This window comes from Vombatus ursinus, unplaced genomic scaffold (assembly GCF_900497805.2).
Source record: "Vombatus ursinus unplaced genomic scaffold, bare-nosed wombat genome assembly UNPS02014818.1, whole genome shotgun sequence".
Taxonomy (NCBI): Eukaryota; Metazoa; Chordata; class Mammalia; order Diprotodontia; family Vombatidae; genus Vombatus; species Vombatus ursinus.
Window position 1 is genome coordinate 10,173,878 of NW_020954596.1, and position 24,104 is coordinate 10,197,981.

Sequence of the window (24,104 nt, forward strand, 5' to 3'; positions counted from 1 at the left end):
TTGATAGTCTGAAGAAGCTCAACATACTATCTGCTAATGAGTGTAAGGAGTGCTCACATGGATGAAATCATAGTTCTTTTGATGTCATGATGTATTTACACTGATGAATACTTCAGGACTAAGATTGGGTGATCTCCAAGGTCCTGACTCACAGGAGACTGTGTGATTGGAGGCAAGGATAGTGTAAACTAGTGTCCCTGAAGCCTCCCAAGTACCTTTCTGGGGAGGAAAGAATTCAGCTCCTCCAAAAACAGATTTGGCCCCTGGAGAGATTCCCATTGGGAAGAGGCATTAGAAAGTCCTCTTCTTTGTTATTACTACTTTCAGAAACTCTGGTAAGAGTGGGATCTGGTTACAATAAGATAGCAGCAGCATTAAAAATTTTAGGAGACCTTAGCTGTGTTCTCAGTTCCTGGGGTCCTTGTGCAAGACCCTAAACTACTCTTGGCAGAAGTTTCCCTCACCTAGAAAATGAGCTTGTAGGGACCCTACAAGGGACCCTGAGTACCCTCGGCTGGGAGCTGTTTCACAGCATCAATGTTTGAGAATATGGTCAGCTCTTAAGATGAAACCCCCATTAACCACTTTGATGGGACACCATTTATATCTTTGTATCTTTCTCTTCATTCCCCTTGGAATGGCCTTCCCACTCTTTCCCATTTATTGGAATGTTTTTCCTTCCTTCCTTCCTGCCTTCCTTCCTTCCTCCCTTCCTTTTTTTAATCTTTATCAACAGTGTCTGACTTTCAACAAAGGAGGTGATATAACTGAATATTTTCTATATGTATTACATTTACAGCATCTCTTTTCCAGCATTCTAAGTATGAATTCTCTAATGTCTTTTATGGCTTTTGCTCCCCCAAATGATTTCCCACACTTACTACATTCACAGAATTTTGTTTCCGTATAAATGAACTGATGTTCAATAAGGCATAACTAGTAATTGAAGGTCTTCTTACATTGTTGATATTCACAGGTCTTCTTTCTATTATGACCGGAGTTACAGATAATAAGGGATGAATTTCTACTAAAGCCCCTTCCATATTTATTACATGTATAACATAATATGTATTTATACAGTTACTTATCTAATGTAATGTAATATAAGACATGATCCTTTAGGATTAATTATCTGGTGGTAAATAATGCACAAGCTTTAATGAAAGCCTTCTGTCACTCATGACTTTTATGGGGTTTCTAGTATTAACTCTGTTAAGCTGTTTTCTCTCTATGTTCTAAATTCTCTCCAGGGGTAGTCCTATAATTTGAGTAAAGGATGAATTGTCACTGAAGGCTTTCCCACATTCACTGAATTCATAGAGCTTTTCCCTTCAAGGTCCAGCTTGAGTCCTTAGTCTTCCAAGAAGTTGTTCCTGAGTCCCTCAGCTCACAGGGATTCATCCATCCTCCTAATTCCTAAAGCATTTGCTGTCTGCACTTAGCACATACTGTCTTACATTGTTCATCATATTTTCCTATGTGTGTGTCTTGGGTCTCCAATGAGACAGGAAGCTCTTTAAGGGACTCCTCCCATCTCTGATGCATTGACACTGCCTGGGATGCCTTCCTAACTCCCCTTTGCCTTTTAGAATATGTTGTTTCTTTCAAGACTCAGTTCGAACTTCACCTAATTTAGCAAGGACTTAAAAAATACCTAATTGCTCACTCTGTATCCCTCCACAGTACTTAGCAGAAGGCTTTGCATATAGTAGGCACAGAGAAAGTATTGGTTGAAGGAAAGCAGTTTAAACAGTTGTTCCTGGCCAAGTTCCTGTAAGCGGCATCAGTGGATGCAACAGAGGCTCTCTATCATGCTAGGATCTGTTAGGTAGACTGACCTCAGGTTATCCTAAAATTACAGAAAGTCTGAATTTGGTGAAACCTCAGAGACCCCTTAATCTCACCTACCCTGAGAAGCAATCCCTTTTACACGTGCCCTGATCAGTGATTACCCAGCCTTCTCTTGAAGACATCTGCTGAGAACTCTGGTGGTGGTGGTGGTGTTGTTTTTCGGTTGTGTCTGACTCTTCGTGACACTTTTTGTGGTTTTCTTGGGAAAGATACTGGAGTGGTTTGCCTTTTCCTTCTCCAGCTCATTTTATAGGTGAGGAGACTGAGGCAAATAGAATTAAGTGACTTGCCCAAATAAATGTCAGATTTGAACTCAGGTCATCTTGACTCCAGATACTTACTAGCTGTGTGACCTTGGGCAAGTCATTTGACCCTATTTGCCTCAGTTCTTCATCTGTAAAATGAGTTGGAGAAGGAAATGGCAAACCACTCCAATATCTTTCTGCCACTTTTTGCCTCTTTGCTCTTTATCTTATGTTCTTTCACTGTTCTTTCTCCTCTTCATTTCTCACCTGGCTACACTACTTTGAGACTTTTCTGACTTGTCCACCAGGCCTCGAGTTGGGTACCTTCCTTGGCTCTCACACCCTGCCTCCCCTCCCCCAGCTTTTCAATTCCTTTTGTGTGTTGTCTTTCCCTGTGAGACTGTAAGGTCCTTGAGGGCAAGAACTGTCTTTTTTCATATTTATATCCCCAAAGCTTGTCACATAGAAAGCACTTAATATTTATTGACAGAGTGACTGATAATTCTCATTTTGGTCCTCTTGTAAAGTTTTACTTGTGCATTTGTCTTGTGTTTATTTTTTTTCTGTCTTTATGTGTCTTACTCTAAGTATTCCCCCTCCCCCATGTGTGTGTGTGTGTGTGTGTGTGTGTGTGTGTGTCTGTGTGTGTGTGTATCTTCATCCCATAGAAGCATACAATATCAGCTGGAAGGAAACTCAGAGATCAAGCTTGTCCCCATCATCTTATAGAGGAGGAAACAAAGGCACTGAGAAGGGAAATGACTTGTCCTTGGTCCCAGTGTGTCGGCGTCATGGCTGGAACCTGCCTGAGATTTCTCTTCCTTCCCTGACTTATTCCCCACAGAACTCTGAATTGTCTTGGATGAGTCCAAGCCATTAGGGACTGAGTACTGAAAGGACTGGCAGATGTGATAGCTGAGGCCTTACCACTGATCTTAGAAAAACAACGGAGGACGGGAGGAGCGCTGCAGGACTGGAGATGGGCATATATCTCAATTTAAAAAAAAAAAAGGGAAGGTGATTGTTTAATACTATAGGCCAAAAGCTTGACTGTGATTCCTGGCAAAATTCTAGTACTCATTACTGAGTGGATAGTTTGTGGCTACATAGAAAGGCAAGTGGTTATTACCACAAATCAGCACGAGTTCATCAAGAAAAAGTCATGTCGCCCTAACCTGATTTTCTCTTCTGGAAGATTAGGAGAAGCCATATATGGATTTCAATGAGGTATTCAACCAAGTCCATCATGTATCCTTGTGGGTAAGATGGGTAGACGTGGCCTGTATGATAATAGTACAGATTGTAGATTCACAAATGATTTAATGACCTAAAGAGCAGTGATTGATAGATTTCAACATGAAGAAGCCTCTCCTGAGTTGCCAAAGGGGTCTATCCTTAGCCCAGCTTGGTCTATCAGGGATTTAGATGAAGGCATATTTGGCATGTATATCAAATTTTAGAAACCTAAGATTTACTTCCAGAAAGGGCATTGAAGTTCATCTAATCCAACTTCCTCATTTTGCACATAAGGAAACTGGGGCCTATAGACTTTCTAAAGCAGAACCAGGATTCAAGATCAGGTCCTATACACAGTGACTTGCACATGAGGACACTTAACATGAATTGAATTGAACTGCAGAGGAGCTAATTAATGTAGACCGAGGCATGAATGCTTGATAATGATTTGCTATTAATCCTTCTTCCACCAGCTAGGGATGTGCATTTTAGCTTGGGACACAATCAAAAGGAATTGATTTTTAATAATTGAATTCATAACAAGCTGGTAAGGAAGATGTTTGGGGGCAGGAAAACCTTCTAAGTATCACTCAAATCATACATACCATGTAGTTCTCATAGGATACTATCATATTAGACCCAGAAAGGATCTTACAGATCAGATACTCCAATCCTTTAATTACACAGAGGAAGAAACTAAATCCCAGAAATGGAAACTAACTTGCCTAAGGTTGTACGACTAGTCTAGTTTGTGAAATTAGACATGCTGGTCAATTTGGGAAGCTTTTCAGTATGTAAACCAGTGTTGCCATAGAATTAAAAGACATTTCTTGGCCACAGAACTTAGGAGCAGAGTTTCATGATCTCTTCTCTCATCCTACACCATCCCAGGATTATGTCAGAATCATAGAACATCAAAGGTGAAAAGGATTTTAGGGATCATCTAGTCCAAAGTTCTCATTTTACAGATGGAAACTAATTCCCAGGAAGGGGAAATAATTGATCTTAGGTCTCCTGATTCCCAATCTAGAGTTCTTTTCTACTAGACTATGGTAGGCATGAAGAAAAGAACAGTTGATAGGTGGATAAATCTGGAGCCAGGTCAGATAATGCCACACACTGGGAAATTTTACAGATTGTACACTGAGTTCAAAGCCTTCTCCTGGTCACATTGATTTCAAGTAACTCAGAAAACTTTCACAAACCCTCCTTTCATTCCTCAGAACCTTAATTAAGAAACTGGGAAAGCTAGGCCAGCCTTCTCAGAATTTAGAATCTTAGCAACATCTGTCTTCATGCCTTCAACCTCCCCAGTCTGGGTCCTTTTCCCAGATCTTAGGTGTCCCTTCCACCCACCTTCAGGAGAGATGGTCAGTGTCCTTCTGGCTCTTCTTACCGATCCCTTACCTTAAACTGCTCACATATCCTTCATTCACATAGAGCAGCTTGGGATATTATCTTCATTGGGCTTTACATTTTGATAGACATTGGAAGCTTTTATTTAAAGAAAAAGAATCCTACTTTTGGCATTTCAGACAGTTGCCAATGGATGAAAGAGATTTCAGGAGGCAGGGGAGAATTCTAAGAGATTCTGAAATTGTCCTGTTTAAGTGGTAAACTATTCTCCCCATATTTAAAGATAATGCTGTGGAGAGTTGAGGCATGACCTATTCCTAGGAGCCTGGTGGTGGTATGTAAGTGACCCTGAACTCTTCATTGTTATGGCAGGCCAGCATAAATTCTAGTGGGTCTTTTCAGGCTAGAATGACATGAGACTATATGTCTATCCTCTGGGGCCCAGGGGCTTATCACCAGGTCGGCCGCATTTTTCAGCCATAGTAACTCATATAGACCGTTTATTAAGTTGTAGGGGGCATGCTTCGTGTCAGAGGAGGGAGAGCCCCCACCTACACAGTCACAGCTCTTTGAGATATTGAAATTCTGAGTTCTGATGCCTAGGGTTTTGGTTTTTTTTTTTTCTTTTTTAAAGCCTAACAATTCAGAACCCAGAGCCTGATGCCCTTTTAAGTCTAACCTAGCTCAGGACCCTGAGCCCCGCCTACTTTAGATCTCATAAACCTGACTCCTTTTAAGGCTTATCCCTAATTTCTTCCAGATGGGTGCCTGCTATTCTGTACAGCTGCTGTGGGCTTTCCTGACCTACGTACTGCTAGCATCAGATGTCTGTGATTTTTTTGTTTCCTTTTTCAATGGAAGACACAGGGACCCAGCCGGGCCCCCTGGGCAGAGAGGTGTGAAAAGCTAGCCTGAGATATTCGTGTGTGTCCCATGCATGTGTTCTCACGCTTCACTGTTGTGTGTCTTTCGTTGCAGGAAATTAAAATGCATGACTGATAGCGACTCTGTTCCGCCCGACTGGCCTTATTATGTAACCATTGATAGAATACTGTCCAAAGTCACTGAATACAATGACGTGAAACTGCAGGAGAGCCAGCAGCCCGGGCCTTCCACGTCCCAGACCGAGGCGTCCCTGTCGCCGTCCGCTAAGTCCACCCCTCTGTACTTACCGTATAACCAGTATTCCTATGAAGGAAGGGAAGAGTGCTACGAGGATGACCACTCAGAGAGCTCTTCCAGCTTACTCTCTTTTAAGTTAAGGTAGTGTTTGCATTTATTCCTTTTCCACGCCTCCCCCCTGAATGGGGCCAGGCCGGCGCTGTCAGGTGGAAGGGAAGCATGGGGGCCGGGGTGGGCTGGGGCGGGGGGCCCTCCCGGCCATCTCTGCCCCATGTTGCGGAGCCAGTCTCTCCACTGCCTCTTCCCCACCAGCCCCTTGGTTTGGTGTAGTAGAAAGCTCACCAGATGTGAAGTCAGAAAAGCTGAGTTCAGATCTCGGCTCTGCTATGGACTGCGACCCTGGGCAATCTATTTAACTCCTCCGAGCCTCAGTTTCCCCACTTATAAAATGAAGGAGTTGAACTAGATCTCTAAGGTATCTTCCTGCTTAACTATCCTAGGAATCACCTTCCATCCACAGTGGAAAAGTGCCAGGGTCAAGGTCCAAAGCCCTGCAATTTAGGGTTGGCTGTCACCTATTAGACAAGTCACTTCTTATGAGCCCCAGTTTCCCCGTCTGTAAAATGGGGCTGCTAATATCTATTCTGCCTACCCCACAGTTGTGGCAGGAGGATCAAATGAGAAAATAATGTGCTTTGTCAACTATAATAAATGTATTTATTTCGCTGTTATTACTGTTTATCTGGAAATCCTTGGTCAATTTCTCTTTGTACCATGTAATTCCCATCTTAGGTCTGGGTACAAGACAAGCGAGTGAGGGAATTAAGGCTCAGTGACCAACCCCCATTGCTGGCACTGGCAGCTGGGGTGCTGAGGAGAAGACAGAGTGGCATTGAGGCCGAGGCCCCTGTCTCAAACCAGTTGCCTCAGCCTCCCTATAAGAGAAAAATGAGACTGAGAAGGACCGAGATCAAGCCCATATAACCCTGAAAAGGATAAATAAAGTGGGGTGGACGGACCAAGGTTCGTCCTGCTTTGCACCTCGGGCAGCAACCTACGGAACTCGTTGCCCTCCCCCAGTTCCCAGAAGAGGTAGCAAAAGCTCTCATACACAGAAATATCTGTTGCCCAGGTCAGAGTTACAAGAGAAAGTAAGAAGTGCAGGGACATGGCTAAACTATCATGAGCCCGTGATGTTGGAAAGGATAACCTTGCAACCTGGGGCTGGAAGGACACAGGCATCCGAGCTCACATGGCATTCAGATGTGCTTAACCTTCTGAGTGTCTTGGGTTGGCTTCCACATAGAACAGAATTTGTTTGGTGAATGGAGAGAGAGGAGAATCCCCAAGGTGTGCTATTTATGTTCACCAAGTGCTTCCTGTGGGCAAAGCCCCAGGCACTGTGGGTATTACTATAAGAACAAAATGTAGTTACTCTTCCTCCTTCTCCTCCTCCTCCTCCTCCTCCTCCTTCTTCATGACCTGTACTCTGGGAGTTTTCAGTCTTATAGAAGGGGTAAGATGCATTTATGTGAACTATACAAGACAGAAAGTGGGAGGTACGACTTTTGAAGTGCAAAGTATACCATGTTATTAAGAACAGAGAAAGAAGAGATAGGTCACTTCTGGTTTGGGGTCAAGGAAACTTCACGTGGAAGAGGAATCATTTAGGCTGATCCTTGAAGACAATAAATAGACAGACAGAGGTGGTAGGAAGGGTAATCCAAGCAATGGTAATGTCATATGAAAAGGAATGGATAAAGTAAAGAACATAGTTCACAGAGCATAATCCACTTTGGCTGGATTACAGGACAGGAAGTAGGAGACAATCCTAGAAAGGGAGGGTGGGCCCATATTGTGAAAAGGCTTTAATGTGATGGTACCAACATCCTCTCTCATCTGAACCCAAATCCATAGGTTCAGACACAGATAGATGAGATCAGCTCCTCATTGGTCAATGTGATCTGAAAGAGTCTGACCTTTGCCCCTCTCTGCAAGATTGCTGGGATATCTCTCTTCGGGATCAATGATTCATAAGATCTAGGTTTGAATCCTCACTCTCTCATTTACAGTCTCAGGCCTTGGGCAAATCACTTCTCTGTGGGCCTCAGTTTCCTCTTCTATAAAATCATAGCATTAGGCTAAATGATCTTTAAATTCCTCTCCAGGTCTAATGATAGATTTGTCTGTTCATCTTCTCTTCTCTTCTCTTCTCTTCTCTTCTCTTCTCTTCTCTTCTCTTCCCTTCCCTTCTTCTCTCTCTCTCTGTATCTCTCTCTATATATATTATATATGTGTATGTTTGTGTATATATATATATACATATGTATGTATACACACACACACACACATATCCATCCATCCATCCATCCATCCCAAGGACTTAGTCATCAAGTCTTTATTGAGGACCTCCTTTGTGCTATGCCTAGCCCAGGAGGAGGTTCTAGGATGGACACAGGAAGAGAAACAAGGAAACAAGACACATGTGGTACAATCAGAGAATAATATAAGACAGACCAAAAGCAAGCACCATGCAGTATGCCACAAATTCTAAATGCTAGAACATTGGCTAAAGAAAGAATAAAAGAGGAGAAAAGGGAGAGAGAAGAGAGGGGGCTAAACTGTGGTTTTAATAAAAGGGAGGGGCCTGGATTTCAGATGCCCCTTTTATTTCAGCTTGTAAATATCAAATGTGTTTCCCTGGTTTGGGAAACTTCAGGCTCCCCAGCCTCCTGCTGAACAAATGATCAGATGTTTGCCTGCTCCCTATCCTTCTGTTTCCTCTTGTGTGAGACACAGGGCTAAGAGTGCCGCCTTCGTTCCTGTTAAAACAATGAACTTGACATTCCAGACAGTATAGATCAATTTTGTTTTGTCTGTTTCCCACACCTTTCGTTAGCCTGGCATCATGGAGATTTGCAGACATACATGCGTCTTGTCTAATTTCTTTGGGGGTATGTGGTGGAGAACTCTTTCAAGCTTGATGTTTGCTCAGTGGCCTCCATAGAGAGTATGCCTTGTGTGCTTGTGGCTACAGCTGAACCAACAACCACTTTGGACCACCCTGCTATGACAAGAGGGCAGGGAGGGCTGTGGGTGACAAGTGGGATATGGATACTGACATTCCTTCCCTCTCTTTTCCCACTTCTCAACCTCAAACTAAAGCATAGGATCAGAGCCTTTAGAGTTCAAAGGGGTCTTGAAAATTGCTTAGTCCAAGCTTATGAATGAGGAAACTGCCTCAGTGTCACAAAGATAGGTCTGCTGTCTGAGATACTGAGGACAAGTACTGCTTGAAGTCCAGGTATTCCTAGGATCCTGACTCATTGTACTATCATTTTGAGGTTTTGGCTTTTTGAAAAGGCGGTACCAGACCTGGACCTGACTAGAAATGACCCTTGGCAAATCACGAAACCACTTTTGAAATTTGTCTGCAATACCCCTTTTCTCTGTTCAGTTTCTGACCCCACCTGTTCCCTTTATACTCCCCTCATAAAGTCCCACCATGGCCCCAAAGAAACTTACTCTCTTTACTCCCTCCCCTCCTGGCCCCATTGGTCTGATATTTCTTGTCTTGGATTGTTCTTGGCTCTTTTGCACTGATCATGGATTATTCCGAAAATTAAACTGGGAGTGAATTTAATGTGAATCAGTATAAAACCCGACACTGGTGAGGACATTATCTAAGGCAGTGGTTCTCTGATGATAGAATTTAAGGTGATACTAGTCCTTAAAAAGTTCTGAGTCAGAAAATCAACATCCCAAGTACCAGATGGGGGAGGTGTGAATAAAAATGTGGGCTATGATAACCCCCAAAACTAATGTGATACGAAACTGCATTGAAAGAAGCATTGAATCTAGGTTGTAGGAAAATTCTATCTGTCCCATTCAGACTACATTTGGGGTACTGTATTATATTCTGGGCACCTCACTTTAGGAAAGGAATTGATAGGCTGTAAAGTGTCCAAGGGAAAGTGACTAGGATGGGGAAGAGTTTTGACATCAAGCTACATGACATCAGCTGAAGGAACTGGAGATGTTTAATTTGAAAAAGCAAGGACTTAATGGGAATAGGATAGTTTTCCTCAAGGATTAGAAGGCTTGTCATATGAAAGTAGAATTACTGTTTCTGTTTGGCCCTAGAAGGATGAGCAGAGTGGCAGATTTAAGCTTGACATTGGGAAAACCTTCTTAAGAGTTAGAGTTATTGAAAAGTACAATGGGCTGCCTCAGGAGATAGTAGGTTTTCAAAAAAGGCTTGGTAATCAACTGTCCAGCATACTTTAATGAGAATTCTTATTCAGATACATGTTAGAGCAGATGCCTCTGAGGTCCCTTCCAACTGTAAGAAGCTGTGATTCTGCTATTGAATGACTAGGTTTAAAGAGTGGTGAATAATGAATCAAGGCAAAGCTGGAAGAAGGTCCTTAACAGAGTGTCACTTGCTTTGTCCTTGTCTTTGTCTACACAGGAGTAGCAGGTGGTGTCTTCTCATATCTCTTCTTTAGGGCCAAGCTTATTTTTGATAATTTCTCATCATCCATTTTCAGTTGTTTTGTGGTTGTTGTTCAGCTAGCACTTGAAATGACAGAAATGGAATATGAAAAGATCTCAGAAGGCTAGAAGGATAGATTCAAGCTGTTAAAATTAACAAAAAAATTTTATTAAGGAAAAAATTTTGAGTTCCACATTTGCTTAAAAAATCAATTAAAGTATAATATAGGAGTAGAAAACAGTTTGTGTGAAAAAATGAAAACGAAACAAAACAAACCTTGAGAGTTTTATGAGATTGTAAGTTCAATAATAGCCAGTAGTATGAGTTGGCAGCCAGAAATGCAATGTGATCTCAAGGCACATTAATAATGCTACACCTAGTATCCAGTCTCAAAGTGTCCAGGATGAGGCAGGTGCTAGCCCAGCTGCCCTCTAGAAGAGCGTGTGAGGATCACTCGGAGGAACTGGAGATGTTTACCTGAAGAAGAGACTTCATAGGAGGGAGTGAACATGACGGTTGTTTTTTGAGTATTCGAAGAGCTGTCACGTGGAAGAGGAATTGTTTTACTTGAACCTGGAAGGCAGAAGTATGAGCAATGAAGAGGATTTTGAAAACCAAGTAAGAGAAGTAGAGGAAACATTGGGAAGAGAAATGAGAGTGATGGAAGAAAATCATGAAAAACAAGTCAACAGCTTGCTAAAGGAGACCCTAAAAATTCTGAAGAAAATAACACCTTAAAAAACAGGCTAGACCAAATGGCAAAAGAGGTCCAAAAAGCCAGTGAGGAGAAGAATGCCTTAAAAAGCAGAATTAGCCAAATGGAAAAGGAGGTCCAAAAGCTCACTGAGGAAAATAATTCCTTAAAAATTAAAATGGAGCAAATGGAAGCTAATGACTCTGAGAAATCAAGAAATTATAAAACAAAACCAAAAGAATGAAAAAACAGAAGACAATGTGAAATAGCTCATTGGAAAAACAACTGACCTGGAAAATAGATCCAGGAGAGATAACTTAAAAATTATTGGACTACCTGAAAGCAATGATCAAAAAAAGAGCCTACACATCATCTTTCAAGAAATTATCAAGGAAAACTGCCCTGATATTCTAGAACTAGAGGGTAAAAGAGAAATTGAAAGAATCCACCAATTACCTCCTGAAAGAGAGCCCAAAAGGAAAACTTCCAGGAATATTATGGCCAGATTCCAGAGTTCCCAGGTCAAGGAGAAAATATTGCAAGCAACCAGAAAGAAACGATTCAAGTATTGTGGAAATACAATCAGGCTACCACAAGATTTAGCAGCTTCTACATTAAGGGATCAGAAGGCTTGGAATATGATATTCCAGAGGTCAAAGGAGCTAGGATGAAAACCAGGAATCACCTACCCAGCAAAACTGAGTGTAATCAATGAGGAGGAAAAATTGACGTTCAATGATATAGAGGAATTTAATGCATTCTTGAGAAGCCAGAGCTAAATAGAAAAATTGACTTTCAAATATAAGTCTCAAGAGAAGCATGAAAAGGTAAACAGGAAAGAGAAATCATAAGGGACTTTTTAAAGTTGAACTATTTACATTTCTACATGGAAAGATGATATTTGTAACTCATGAGACCTTTGTCATGATTAGGGTAGTTGGAGGGAATATATATAGACAGAGGGCACAGGGTGAATTGAATATGAAGGGATGATATCTGAAAAAAAAGAAAATTAAGGAATGAGAGAGGAATGTACTGGGAGAAGGAGAAAGGGAGAGGTAGAATGGGGTAAATTATCTCATATAAAAGAGGCAAGAAAAACTTTTACAGTGGAGGGGAGGAAGGGGGAGGTGAGAAGGAATGAGTAAACTTTACTCTCATCAGATTTGGTGTAAGGAGGGAATACCATATGCACCCAATTGGGTATGAAAATCTATCTTACCCTACGGCAAAGTAGGGGGGAAGGAGATAAGAGGGAGAGGAGGTGATAGAAGGGAGGGCAGAGTGGGGGAGGGGGTAATCAAAAGCAAACACTTTTGAGGAGGGATAGGGACAAAGGAGAGAACAGAATAAATGGGGGCCAGGATAGGATGGAGGAAAATATAGTTAGTCTCTCACAACATGACCATTATGGAAATGTTTTGCATGACCGCACATGTATAGCCTATGTCAAAATGCTTGCCTTCTCAATGAGGGTGGGTGGAGAGGGAGGAGAGGAGAGTATTTGGAACTTAAAGTTTTAGAAATGAATGCTAGAAATTGTTTTTACATGCAACTGGGAAATAAGATACACAGGCAAAGGAGTATAGAAATTTATCTTACCCTACAGGAAAATAGAAAGGGAAGGGGATAAGGGAAGGGGTGGGTGGTCAATAGAAGGGAGAACAGATTGGGTGAAGGGAGAATGAGAATGCAGGCCTTAATGGGGCTGGGGGGGAGGGGAGGGATGGGGAGAAATTTTGAAACTCAAAATCTTGTGGAAATGAATGTTGAAAACTAAAAATAAAGAAAGAAAGAAAATTGAAAAAAAAAAGAAAGAGAGAACAATGAAAGATGGGTTCAGAGAGAGTCTGAAAACTTTCTGACAGAGCTTTCCAAGAATGAAATAAGGGCTAGCTTTGGAGGACAACTATTTGAATCCAAACTATGCTACTTCCAACCTGGGTGACCTTAGGGGAGCCCCTTAATCTTTGGGGCCTTTAGTTTCCTCATCAATGAAATGAGTTGGACTATATGTCCTCTGCTATCCCTTTTAGTTTTAGATCTAATGACCGACTGAGTTTCCCATCCCTGGAGGTTTTCAGGTGGATATGAGGTGACCACTTGTCAGGGGTATAACAGAGGAGATTTCTATTCAGGTACCGAATGAGCTGGATAACCCCTGAGGTCCCAAATCTGAGGTTCCATGAGCCGTTTGGTTACCTATCCACCTTAGTTCTGGCTCCCCAGACCTTGCCATATTATAAGTGGATAATACTCTCCAGTACCTTGGAAAGGCAGCTTGGATTTGGTCAGTATTAAAGGAGTTCTGTCTGGTAGCTACTCCCTATGGATTCTGACCATGAAAATAGTTTCTAGCCAAGTAAGTCTTATGTCATTCCCTAAAATGAAAGGCACAAAATTATATAATCGAAAAAGGAAAAAAAAATGTTCTCAGCAGCATGCTGCAAATGAACTACAAACCTTGTTTCCTTGCTGAGAAGAATAATGATTGAATAAACCATGCAAACAGAAAAGAAGAGATAGGGCACAGGGATCCTCTAGGTAGATAGGGGACGGGGATCCTCTGGGTAGATAAGGCATGGAGATCCTCTGGGTAAATGTTTGCTCTTGGAGACAAGGCCTGTTTGGAGAGGAGAGCCAGCCCTCAAAAGGTTCTCTTCTATTCCTGGAACCAACATGAGATGAACTGCTCATAGCTAGTCTCCCAGGTGGAATTCTGGAGGCGTGGCTTTCCTTTTCAACCTCCTTGAACACCTGGCTGATGCTGACTGTTGTTGAGAATGATGCTTACTCATCTCTCAGGGCTGGGAGTCAGTACCTATCAGGGACTTTTTTGTGAGTTGCTGTGGGGTATGGTAAGGGGTAAAGTAGGAGTGAAACAGCAGAATTAACATTCTGTTAAATGTGGTTGGTGCTGTTTGTCTTTAAGGTCTTCCAACTACCCTTTCAGCTTCATTCTCACCTTTTCTCAAGTTCCCCTCTGCCTTTCACCGTCATATCCATATTCTATGGCCCAGCCCCATTGAGTCTTGCTCCCAGTTTGTTCTCCCATTCGGATAAACGGCCTGGCATAGTGGAAGGAGTGCTAGACCCTGGAAGAATGAGACACAGGCTGGGAATCTAAAGATGAGAAGACGTGGGAGAGAGAGAGATTTGGCCATTGTCACAAGAGGTAGTATTCGGGGCAGAAAGTGGATTTCTGGTCCAATTTGTAATCTTGGGGAATTCACATCCCTTCTTCAGGCCTCAGTTTCCTCTATAAAGCAAAGAAGTTAGACTAAATGACCTCTAAGGGCTCTTCTAGCTTACATTCTTTGATTTTATGATCTCACACTTTACCACATCAGAGGCTTGTATGCTAAGCCAATAAATCACCCAGACACTTGGGAGGCCTTTGTACCACCCAATCAGAAGAGCTCATTCAGGTACAACAGTGGTAAAACATAGGCATGTAATAGGTTTTTTCCCCCTACTTCAGAGAGAGTTTAAAAAAATGTGTTTGGTAAGTCTTTCCACTTTGGTCTATTCCTGTCCTACTTCCTCTTTCACCTTATGTCTGTTAATTCTTCAACTTATATCTTTGGTTAAGAGAGAAAGTCTTTTAGCTTGTTAATGACTTTGGAAGCTCCTGACCTTGGATTTGATCAGGGAGTGATTTTTCCTTGTTATTTTCATAATCCTTGTGCAAATCCTGCCCTACTGTGCCTTCAGAAAGGGTCATAGAGTATTCGATCCATAAACTGTGCTCATTCAGCATCTACCTAATAGCAGGAAAAGTTTAAAGAGTTGACTGTGGCTTTAGTTTCTATGGATAGGAAAGGGGACAGAGGATCATCTAGTAAGATAGAATCTCTTAGTTATTACAGTCCAATGCCATAACTAGTGCAGTAACTCTACAACATTCCTAATAGCGTTCAGCTTCAGCTAAAAAACACTTTCAGTGGTGAGGAGCTCACTACCTTGCATGGCAGCAACCTATTCTGTTTTCTAAGTGCTCCCATTAATTGCAAGTTTGCACTTGTGTTGAAGGGAAACCTACATCTTTTTAACTTCTCCCCTTCTCTCCTAGTTTCGCAGTCTGGTGATACACAAAATAAATCTCGCCTTTTCCCCAAGCCACAGCCCTTAATTCCCTGTAAGACTACTATTCTTTAGGCTATACATCCCTATTTTCACATGTAAAGAGCTGGGTGAAGGCATGTGAATGACTTAGGTGAGATTTAAAAATGTCCAATGGAGATCTTCACTATAATGCATCCAACTTGACTTGTCACAAAATAAATACATGTACAGTATGGAGGATAGACTTTTCTATCATTTAAACGTGCATTTATTTTTTATTTTCATATTTTATTTTTCCCAAATTATTTGTAAAAACCATTTTAACGTTTGTTTTTAAAAATTTTTGAGTTACAAATTTTCTCCTTTCCTTCCTCCCCCCTTCCCATTAAGAAGGCAAGCAATTTGACATAGGTTATACATGTGCAATCATGAAAAACACATTTCCATGCTAGTCATGTTGTGAAAGAAAACACAGACCCAAAAAAATCCAAGATAAAGTAAAAAGTGAAGTATGCTTCAGTCTGCATTCAGACTCCATCAGTTCTTTCTGTGGAGACAGATTACATTTTTCATCACAAATCCTTCAGAAATGTCTTGGATCATTGTATTGCTGAGAATAGCTAAGTCATTCACAGTTGATCATCATATGGTATTGCTGTTACTGTACAGACACAATGGTCTCCTGGTGCCTCTTATTTCACTTTGCATCAGTTCATGTAAGTCTTTCTAGGTTTTTCTGAGAGCATCCTGCTTGTCATTTCTGTTTTTTTTTTGTTTATTGTTTTGTTTTGTTTTATTTTAAAGGCAGTTGGGGTTAAGCGACTTGCCCAGGGTCACACAGCTAGTAAGTGTCAAGTGTTTGGTCTGAGGCCAGTTTTGAACTCAGGTCCTCCTGACTTCAGGGCCGGTGCTCTATCCACTGCACCACCTAGCTGCCTCTTTGTCATTTCTTATAGCACAATAGTATTCCATTACAATCATATACAACAACTTATTCGGCCATTCCCCAATTCATAGACATCCCCTCAATTTCCAATGCTTTGCCACCACTAAAAGAGCTGCTATAAATGTTTATGTACATATAGGTCCTTTTCCTTTTTTTTTTTTTTAAATCTCTTTGGGATACAGATGTAGTAGTGGTATTGGTGGGCCAAAGGATATGCATGGGTAGAGTTCCAAATTGTTTTCCTACTTTTGTTCTCTAAGGACAACCAAAATAAGTCTAAACCCTCTTGCATAATAACAGGCCTTCAAATATCTTAACTAAAATTATAAACTTAATAAAAAACAAAAACAGTAAAAAACACAACAGAGCGGGGAGAATCATATCTACACCCTCTAACTTATAACAAAAACTATATGAACTCCTGCCCCCTTTGGCCCTGGTGTCTTTCCCTTTTTTTTTCCTTCTAAAGAAACAGTTACAGTCAGTGAGTGTACAGTTCTGGTTCTGCTGATTTCACTCTGAAGACCCTCATATACTTCTTTAGATACTTGAAGATTGCTATCATGTCTACTGTATATCTTCTCTATGTTAAACATCCCTAGCAGACCTGGCACCATTTTGCTTGCCCCACTACGGATGTTTTTCAGTTTGCCATTGTCCTTCCTAAAATGTGGCCCCCAGAATCGAATATAATACTTCTGAATCTATTGTGATCATTACTTCCCTTATTCTGGGCACTGTGGTTCTATTAATGCAACTTAAAGTTATATTTTAATTTAATTTTGGGGTTTTTTTGGCTGCCATATTCATAAGCTTTATAGCTCCCTTACTTTTTTCACAAGCATTGTAGTCTAGTCATACCTCCTTTATCCTATACATGTATGGATTAATTTTTGAACTCAACTGCAGGTCCTTACATTTATCTGTATTAAGCTTCATTTTATATTTATCCCATTACTTTAATCTGTTGAAATCTTTTTGGACCCTGTCTCTGTTGTACATTATGTTAGCTATCTATATCAGCTTTGCACTGTCTGCAAATTTAATAAGTATGCCATCTATGCCTTCATCTTTCTCACATGCAAAAATGTTGACTAGTAGGACCAAGGACTAATCTATGGAACTCCCCACTAGAGAGTTCCATTCAAGTTCATGTTGACCTGTTGAAGAATTCTTTTTGGGTCCAATCTTTGAATCAGTCCTGAATCTGACTATATTATCTAGCCCATCTCTCCTACTTGCTCAGCTCTGTCATGGCATAGGTAAGAAAATAGAGACTGAAAATGGGCATGTAATTTGTTTAAAGTGCTGGTGCCAGTAAGTGGCACAGCCAGGACACAAATCCACTTCTTTTGGGTCATGTCCAAGTCTCTTTCCATTATATTTTTTACTGTCCCCTTATTGAATCATACCATGCAGATGGCTACCTAGTTTATTTAGAGTGGATGTTCTTAACCTTTTTGTGTGTCATGGGTCCCTTTGTCAAGCTGGTAAAGTTTATGGACCCCTTCCCAGAATAAAATACAAAGGACTGATTATACAGGAAACCAATTATACTGAAGTAAAGATTTATTTTTCCCCATCCAAGTCCATGGCCCCTTTTGAAATCTATCCATGAACTGCTTATAGATCTGTGGACCCCAGGTTAAGAACTCCTGCCTTAAAGAGTAAAGTCAATGCTGGTTATACCTAAGGCTTCCCTGTTGAGTTTATTAATGCTGAATCCCTTCAGCTGAAGGACAGATTACTGGTCTATATTTACTTGCCCTCTTCTCTCCTGTAGGCTACATCTAATACATTTTATACAATTCTATTCACTTCACCAAATGTTTCCCAGGTGCCCACTTTGTACAGAGCACTGTGGGAATACAAAGAAAAATAAAGCATGGCTCTTGCCCTCAGTAACCTTATAACCTATTTGAGGCAATAAGATGAACTCAGGTATGAGGCAGCTAGATGGTATAATGAAGAGAGTGCTGGACTTGGAATCAAGAAGACTTGAATTCAAATTCAACCTTAGATGCTTACTAGCTGTATGACCCTGGGAAGTCGCTTAACCCCAGCCAGCCTCAGTCTCAGCCTCAGTGCACATCAGTAAGGTCTGAAATCCCTGGAGAAGTTTCTGTAAGTCACAGCCCAAGAATTCCTGAGTTTTCAGCTATTATTGAAATGTGCCTAGAGACAGTCTTTGGATTCAAGACAGAGGGAAACATAATTGATTCAACTCCCTATTATTAACACAATAAACAACCCCACACCGAGGAGATTTCCAACACAGATCTGGAAATTAGAATTCCAATGCTGATGGCAAAAATATAATTTATAGTCCAAATATGTATTCAATTACAGTTACCCAGAGAGAGGGAAAACAAGAGAAAGCCAACCAAAAAAGTTTGGAGATTTATGACCAATTGTTGCCCACTTAATCTAGCCTGATTACCCACGGTATTATCACCTAATAGGGTGATTGTTTGAAAGCCTCAGATTTCTGGGACCACATTACTACATTTAAATGCATGTTATTGCTCTACCCTCCCACTGATACTGTAAATAAGGTCTCTGCTCTTGTATCTGTTCTTTTGCCTGGGAATGAAAGGGACCTCCAAGCCAGACTGGATCAGTTCCTTGTCTCTAGGGCTTCTACTTTGTTTTTAAATGGAGAAAACAAATAGCACGTATTGGAAAGACACTCGGCCTGTAGTCAGAAGACCTGGATTTGAGTCTCGGCTAATTAGACATTGAATGAAAGGTAGGTTTTGACTCAGCCTCGACTCAGATGCAAGTCCTGCCTTAGACACTTACTTACTGGGTGACTCTGGGCAAACCACTTAAATTCTTTGTGTCTCAGTTTCCTCATTTGTAAAGAGAGGGGAGTTGGTTGGACTTAATGGGGTTGAAGGCCCCTTTAAGGTATAATAATCCTAATTAACTTGATTAAAAAGCAAACCTACAACAAAGAAAATTCTTCTCCCTTTTTCTGAAAGCATCAGTTAACGCTCCCCTCCAGTGGGAACCACTTTCTCTTTGGACCCACGTAATCCACATGACAACATGTACCGGTGAAGGCACAGGTGCAGACTGTGCTGCAGTTCTTTCTGACATGCTCTTCCTTCAACGTTGGGCCTGCACAGATGGTCAGGCTATAGGTTTCTCTTAAGGTGAGAGTAAAGCGGGAAATGTGTCTCCTTTCTCACCTTCTCCCATGATGGCTCAGTCTCCTCATTTAATTGCCTCCCTTGCACCTCAATGGCAGCCACCTAAGAGTCTCTATGTTCAGTGGTTTTTTAAGTCGTGTCCAATTCTTCGTGACCCTATTTAGGGTTTTCTTTGCAGCGATACTGGAGTCCTTCACTATTTCATACTTCTCCGGCTCTTTTTACAGATGAGGAAACTGAGGCAAACAGGGTTAAGTGACTTGCCCAGGGTCACACAGCTAGCAAATGTCTGAGGCTGGATTTGAATTTAGGTCATCCTGACTCCAGGCCCAATGATCTATCCACTCCACCACCTAGCTTCCCTATCACCTAAGAGTGGGAAACCAGTTAATAGGCATAAAGAAGTATTATGTTTGGGGTGTGTGTGTGTAGTGGGGGAAATGTTTGCCATCTAAACAGATGATAGGAGTGACAGCATAGGGTGTTGTATACGGTGCATAGATGCTGAAATCAGTTATTTTGTAAAAGCCCAATTATGCTCTAACTTCCAGATCCACAAAACCTAGAAGCACTTAATGGATTTTTCTTTTTTCATCCTTCACACAGATATATTTATTGTGTTATAAATAGCACGGAAAGAAAGATCTCTGTGAATAGAACTTTCTGTTAAATACATGCAGGGCAATATGCATATTGGAATAAGTGGGACAAAATCACGATTACTGGGAAAGCGCAGAGAGACAATTTGTTTTAAATGGCTAGCTTTTAGTTGACTTCCTACAAGAGATAGGAACTGAACCTGTAACTTCATTGGATACTCCCAGGTCAGAATACTGCCTCCAGCAATGCAGATCAGCATCTTCTCTACAACTTACAGTCCTTGAAGAATTGTCTACAGCGCTAAGCACAAGGGAACTTGTCCAGGGCCATACAGACAGTGTATGTCAGATCTAGGACTTGAACCTCAGTCTTTCTGGTTCCATGGTCAGCTCTCACAAGAGCTCACAAGAGATAGAAAGGCTTATAAAAATGAATCTATCTCTCTCTCTCTCTCTCATTCTCTTTCTCTTCCTTTCTTTCCTTTTCTCTCCTCCCTTCCCTCTGTCTCTCCTTCTCCCTTTTCTTCTTCCTTTTTATCTCCTCCTATGAATTGCCCCCCATGACTCAATTTCAGTTCATGTTTCCAATATGGCAAATGGCCTAAAATAGGAAATTCAGGCTCATTGTAACGAAAACCTTCTAAACCATTAAAAATGCCCCAAGGTGGAATGAGCTGCCTTGGGAAGTGTTTCTCTTTACTGGACTATAGGATCCTAAATTTAGAGTTAGAACAGACCCCAGAGGACGTGTGGTTCATCCTCCTCAATTTATGGAGGAGAAAATGAGACCCAGAGAGATAAAGTGATTTGCCTGAGGTTAGGTTGTAAAGCAACAGAACCATGATTTGAACCCAGATCTTTGACTCCAAATCTATCTTTCCATTCTACCATATCTTCAAGTAGAGCCTAAATAACCACTTATCAGAGATAGTACAGAAGTTTCCGGGAGTGGAGCCAAGATGGCGGAGGGAAAGCAGTGACTGTCTTCAGCTCTCTCCCAAAGCCCTCCAAATACCTAAAAAAAATGGCTCTAAACAAATTCTAAAGCAGCAGAACCCCCCAAAAGACAGAATGAAACAAATTTCCAGCCCAAGACAGCCTGGATGGTTGATCGGAAAAGTATATCGCACCGGGCGGGGAGAGGAGCGTAGTTGGGTGTGGGCGTGCAGGCCGCAGTGAGCCTGGAGCAAGCTGCAGCAGCCCTGGAGCAGGCCTCAGAGGACTGAATCATGGGCAGCTGTGATGGTTTCCAGACTTCTCAACCCCTGAATGCCAAAGACAACTTAAAAGGTCAGTGGGAAAAGTCTGTGACTGCGGTGAGAGAGGAGCTAGGTCTCAGCCGCAAGTCTCGAGCGCAGCCCAGGGCCACAGCTTTTTCCTGAGCTTCCGGCCCATAGACTAAGGGGGAATCGAGTGGCTGATCAGAGCGGGATTGCAAGGATCTCTTTGCCAGTGCTAAGGCAGGTATCTCTTGCTTTACCTGTGCTTGGATCTGGGTCACAGTTCTGAGGGGCAGTCCTGGGGCAAGGAGGAACGTTGGTGTGGTGGAGCTTGTTGTGGAGGTGGAGAGGAAATACCTCGCCCCTTATCATAGCACCTTGGAAGAACTGAAAATTTACAGGTCCCTAGAAGTACCTCTGAAAACAGCTGTACAAACCCCTGAAACTTGGGACAGTATACTCTTCACATTGGAAACAGACTTTTACCTTAACAAAGAGTTTAAAACTCAAGTAATTGGCCAGGATCATGAGTAAGCAGCGCAAAAAGAGTCAGACTATATTATCTTACTTTGGTGACAAAGAAGATCAAAACATACAACCAGAAGAAGACAACAAAGCCAAAGCTCCTACATCCAAAGCCTCCAAGAAAAATATGAATCAGTCCCAGGCCTTGGAAGAGCTCAAAAGGGATTTTGAGAAGCAAGTAATAGAAGTAGAGGAAAAACTGAGAGTGATGCAAGAAAATCATGAAAAACAAGTCAACAGCTTGCTAAAGGAGACCCAAAAAAATACTGAAGAAAATAACACCTTAAAAAATAGCCTAACCCAAATGGCAAAAGAAGTCCAAAAAGTCAATGAGGAGAAGAATGCCCTAAACAGCAAAATTGGCCAAATGGAAAAGGAAGTCCAAAAGATTACTGAAGAAAATACTTCCTTAAAAATTAGAATAGAGCAATTGGAAGCTAGTGACTTTATGAGAAATCAAACACTGTAAAACAAATCCAAAAGAATGAAAAATTAGAAAACAATGTGAAATATCTCATTGGAAAAGCAACTGACCTAGAAAATAGATCCAGGAGAGAGAATTTAAAAATTATTGGACTATCTGAAAGCCATGATCAAAAAAAGAGCCTAGACATCATCTTTCAAGAAATTATCAAGGAAAACTATCCTGATATTTTAGAACCAGAGGGCAAAATAGAAATTGAAAGAATCCACCAATCTCTTCCTGAAAGAGATCCCCAAAGGAAAACTCCTAGGAATATTGTAGCCAAATTCCAGAGTTCCCAGATCAAGGAGAAAATATTGAAAGCAGCCAGAAAGAAACAATTCAAGTATTGTGGAAACACAATCAGGATAACACAAGATTTAGCTGCTTCTACATTAAGGGACCACAGGGCATGGAATATAATATTCCAGAGAGCAAAGGAGATAGGATTACAACCAAGAATCACCTACCCAGCAAAACTGAGTATAATCCTTCAGGGGAAAAAATGGTCATTCAGTGAAATAAAGGACTTTCAAGCATTCTTGATGAAAAGACCAGAGCTGAATAGAAAATTTGATTTTCAAATACAAGACTTGAGTGGAACATGAAGAGGTAAACAGGAAAGAGAAAATCATAAGAGACTTAACTAAGGTTGAACTGTTTACATTCCTGAATGGAAAGATGATATTTGTAACTCATGAGACCTTTGTCAGTATTAGGGTAGTTGGAGGGGAAAAAATTATATGTATGGATAGATAGATAGAGGGCACAGCGCGAGTTGACAATGAAGGGGTCATATGTGGAGAATAAAATTAAAGAGTGAGAGAGGAATATACTAGGAGAAGGAGAAAGGGAGAGGTAGAACGGGGTAAATTATCCCACAAAAAAAAAAAAAACAGAAAAGAAAAGGCTCTTACAGTGGAGGGGAAATGGGGGAAGGTGAGAGGGAATGAGTGAATCTTATTCTCACAGGATTTGATTTAAGGAGGGAATAACATACACACTCAATTGGGTATGGAAATCTCTCTTACCCTACAGGAAAATGGGGGGGGGAGGGGACAAGAGAGTAGGGGAATGATAGAGAGGAGGGCAGATTGGGAAAGGGGGTAGTCAGAAGCAAACACTTCTGAGGAGGGACAGGGTCAAAAGAAAGAATAGAATAAATGGGGGAGTGGGATAGGATTAAGGGAAATAGAGTTAGTTTTTCACAGCATGACTACTGTGGAAGTGTTTTGCATAACTGCACATATATAACCTATATTTAGTTACTTGCCTTATCAATGAGGGTGGGGAGGGAGGAAGGGAGAAAATTTGGAACCCAAAGTTTTAAAAACACATGTTTAAAAAAATGTTTTCACATGCAACTGGGAAATAAGAAATACAGGAAATGGGGTACAGAAATCCATCCTGCCCTATAGGAAAATTGAAGGGGAAGGGGATAAGAGGAGGGGGGGAGAGATAGAAGGGAAGGCAGACTAGGGGAAGGGGTATTTAGAATGCATGCCATCTTGGGGTAGGGGGAGGGGCGAGATGGGGTGAAAATTTAGAACTCAAAATCTTGTGGAAGTAAATGTTGAAAACAAAAAAATAAATAAAAATTACCATTAAAAAAAAAAAGAAGAAGTTTCCTGTTCAGGTAAAGCTGTACTGGACTACCTCTATGATCCCTAACAATTCTGATATTTATGTGAATATCCCTTACATCCATCTCCTCTCCACTCATGTAATCCAGCTTCTTATCATCTCTTTCTTTCTTTCATCATCAGTTTCTTCCACACCCTAATTCAGTTTCTTATCATCTGTTGCCAGGATTATTGCAATAGGCTTCTATTTTGTTCCCTGTCTCGAGGTTCTTTCTTTTCTAATCTATCTTCCACAGAGCTGCCAAATTGATATTCCTAAAGCACAGATCTAACCATATCACTACCCTACTCCAACAGCAGGGAGGTCTGCTTATGCAAATATCCTAAGTTTAGAAACAGAATATTTATTTCAGGAAACAGCTAGTAGTCTGACTTGACTGAAAAGTAGAATGGATGAAGAGGGATAATAGGAGATAAAGCTGAAAAGGGAGGTTGGAGTCGGACTATGGAGTGTTTTAAACATCAAGCTAGCGAATTTGTATTTTATCT

At 41.2% G+C, this 24,104-nt stretch overlaps 1 protein-coding gene across 1 annotated transcript in view; it reads left to right on the forward strand.

Annotated features, from left to right (window-relative positions):
• The window catches only part of MSANTD1 (Myb/SANT DNA binding domain containing 1), a 42,577-nt gene that overhangs the window by 12,814 nt on the left and 5,659 nt on the right, over nt 1-24,104 (forward strand). Inside the window, exon 2 of the mRNA XM_027836700.1 lies at nt 5,667-5,951. Coding sequence (XP_027692501.1) covers nt 5,667-5,951 — 285 coding nt within the window. The remainder of the gene's footprint in view (nt 1-5,666; nt 5,952-24,104) is intronic.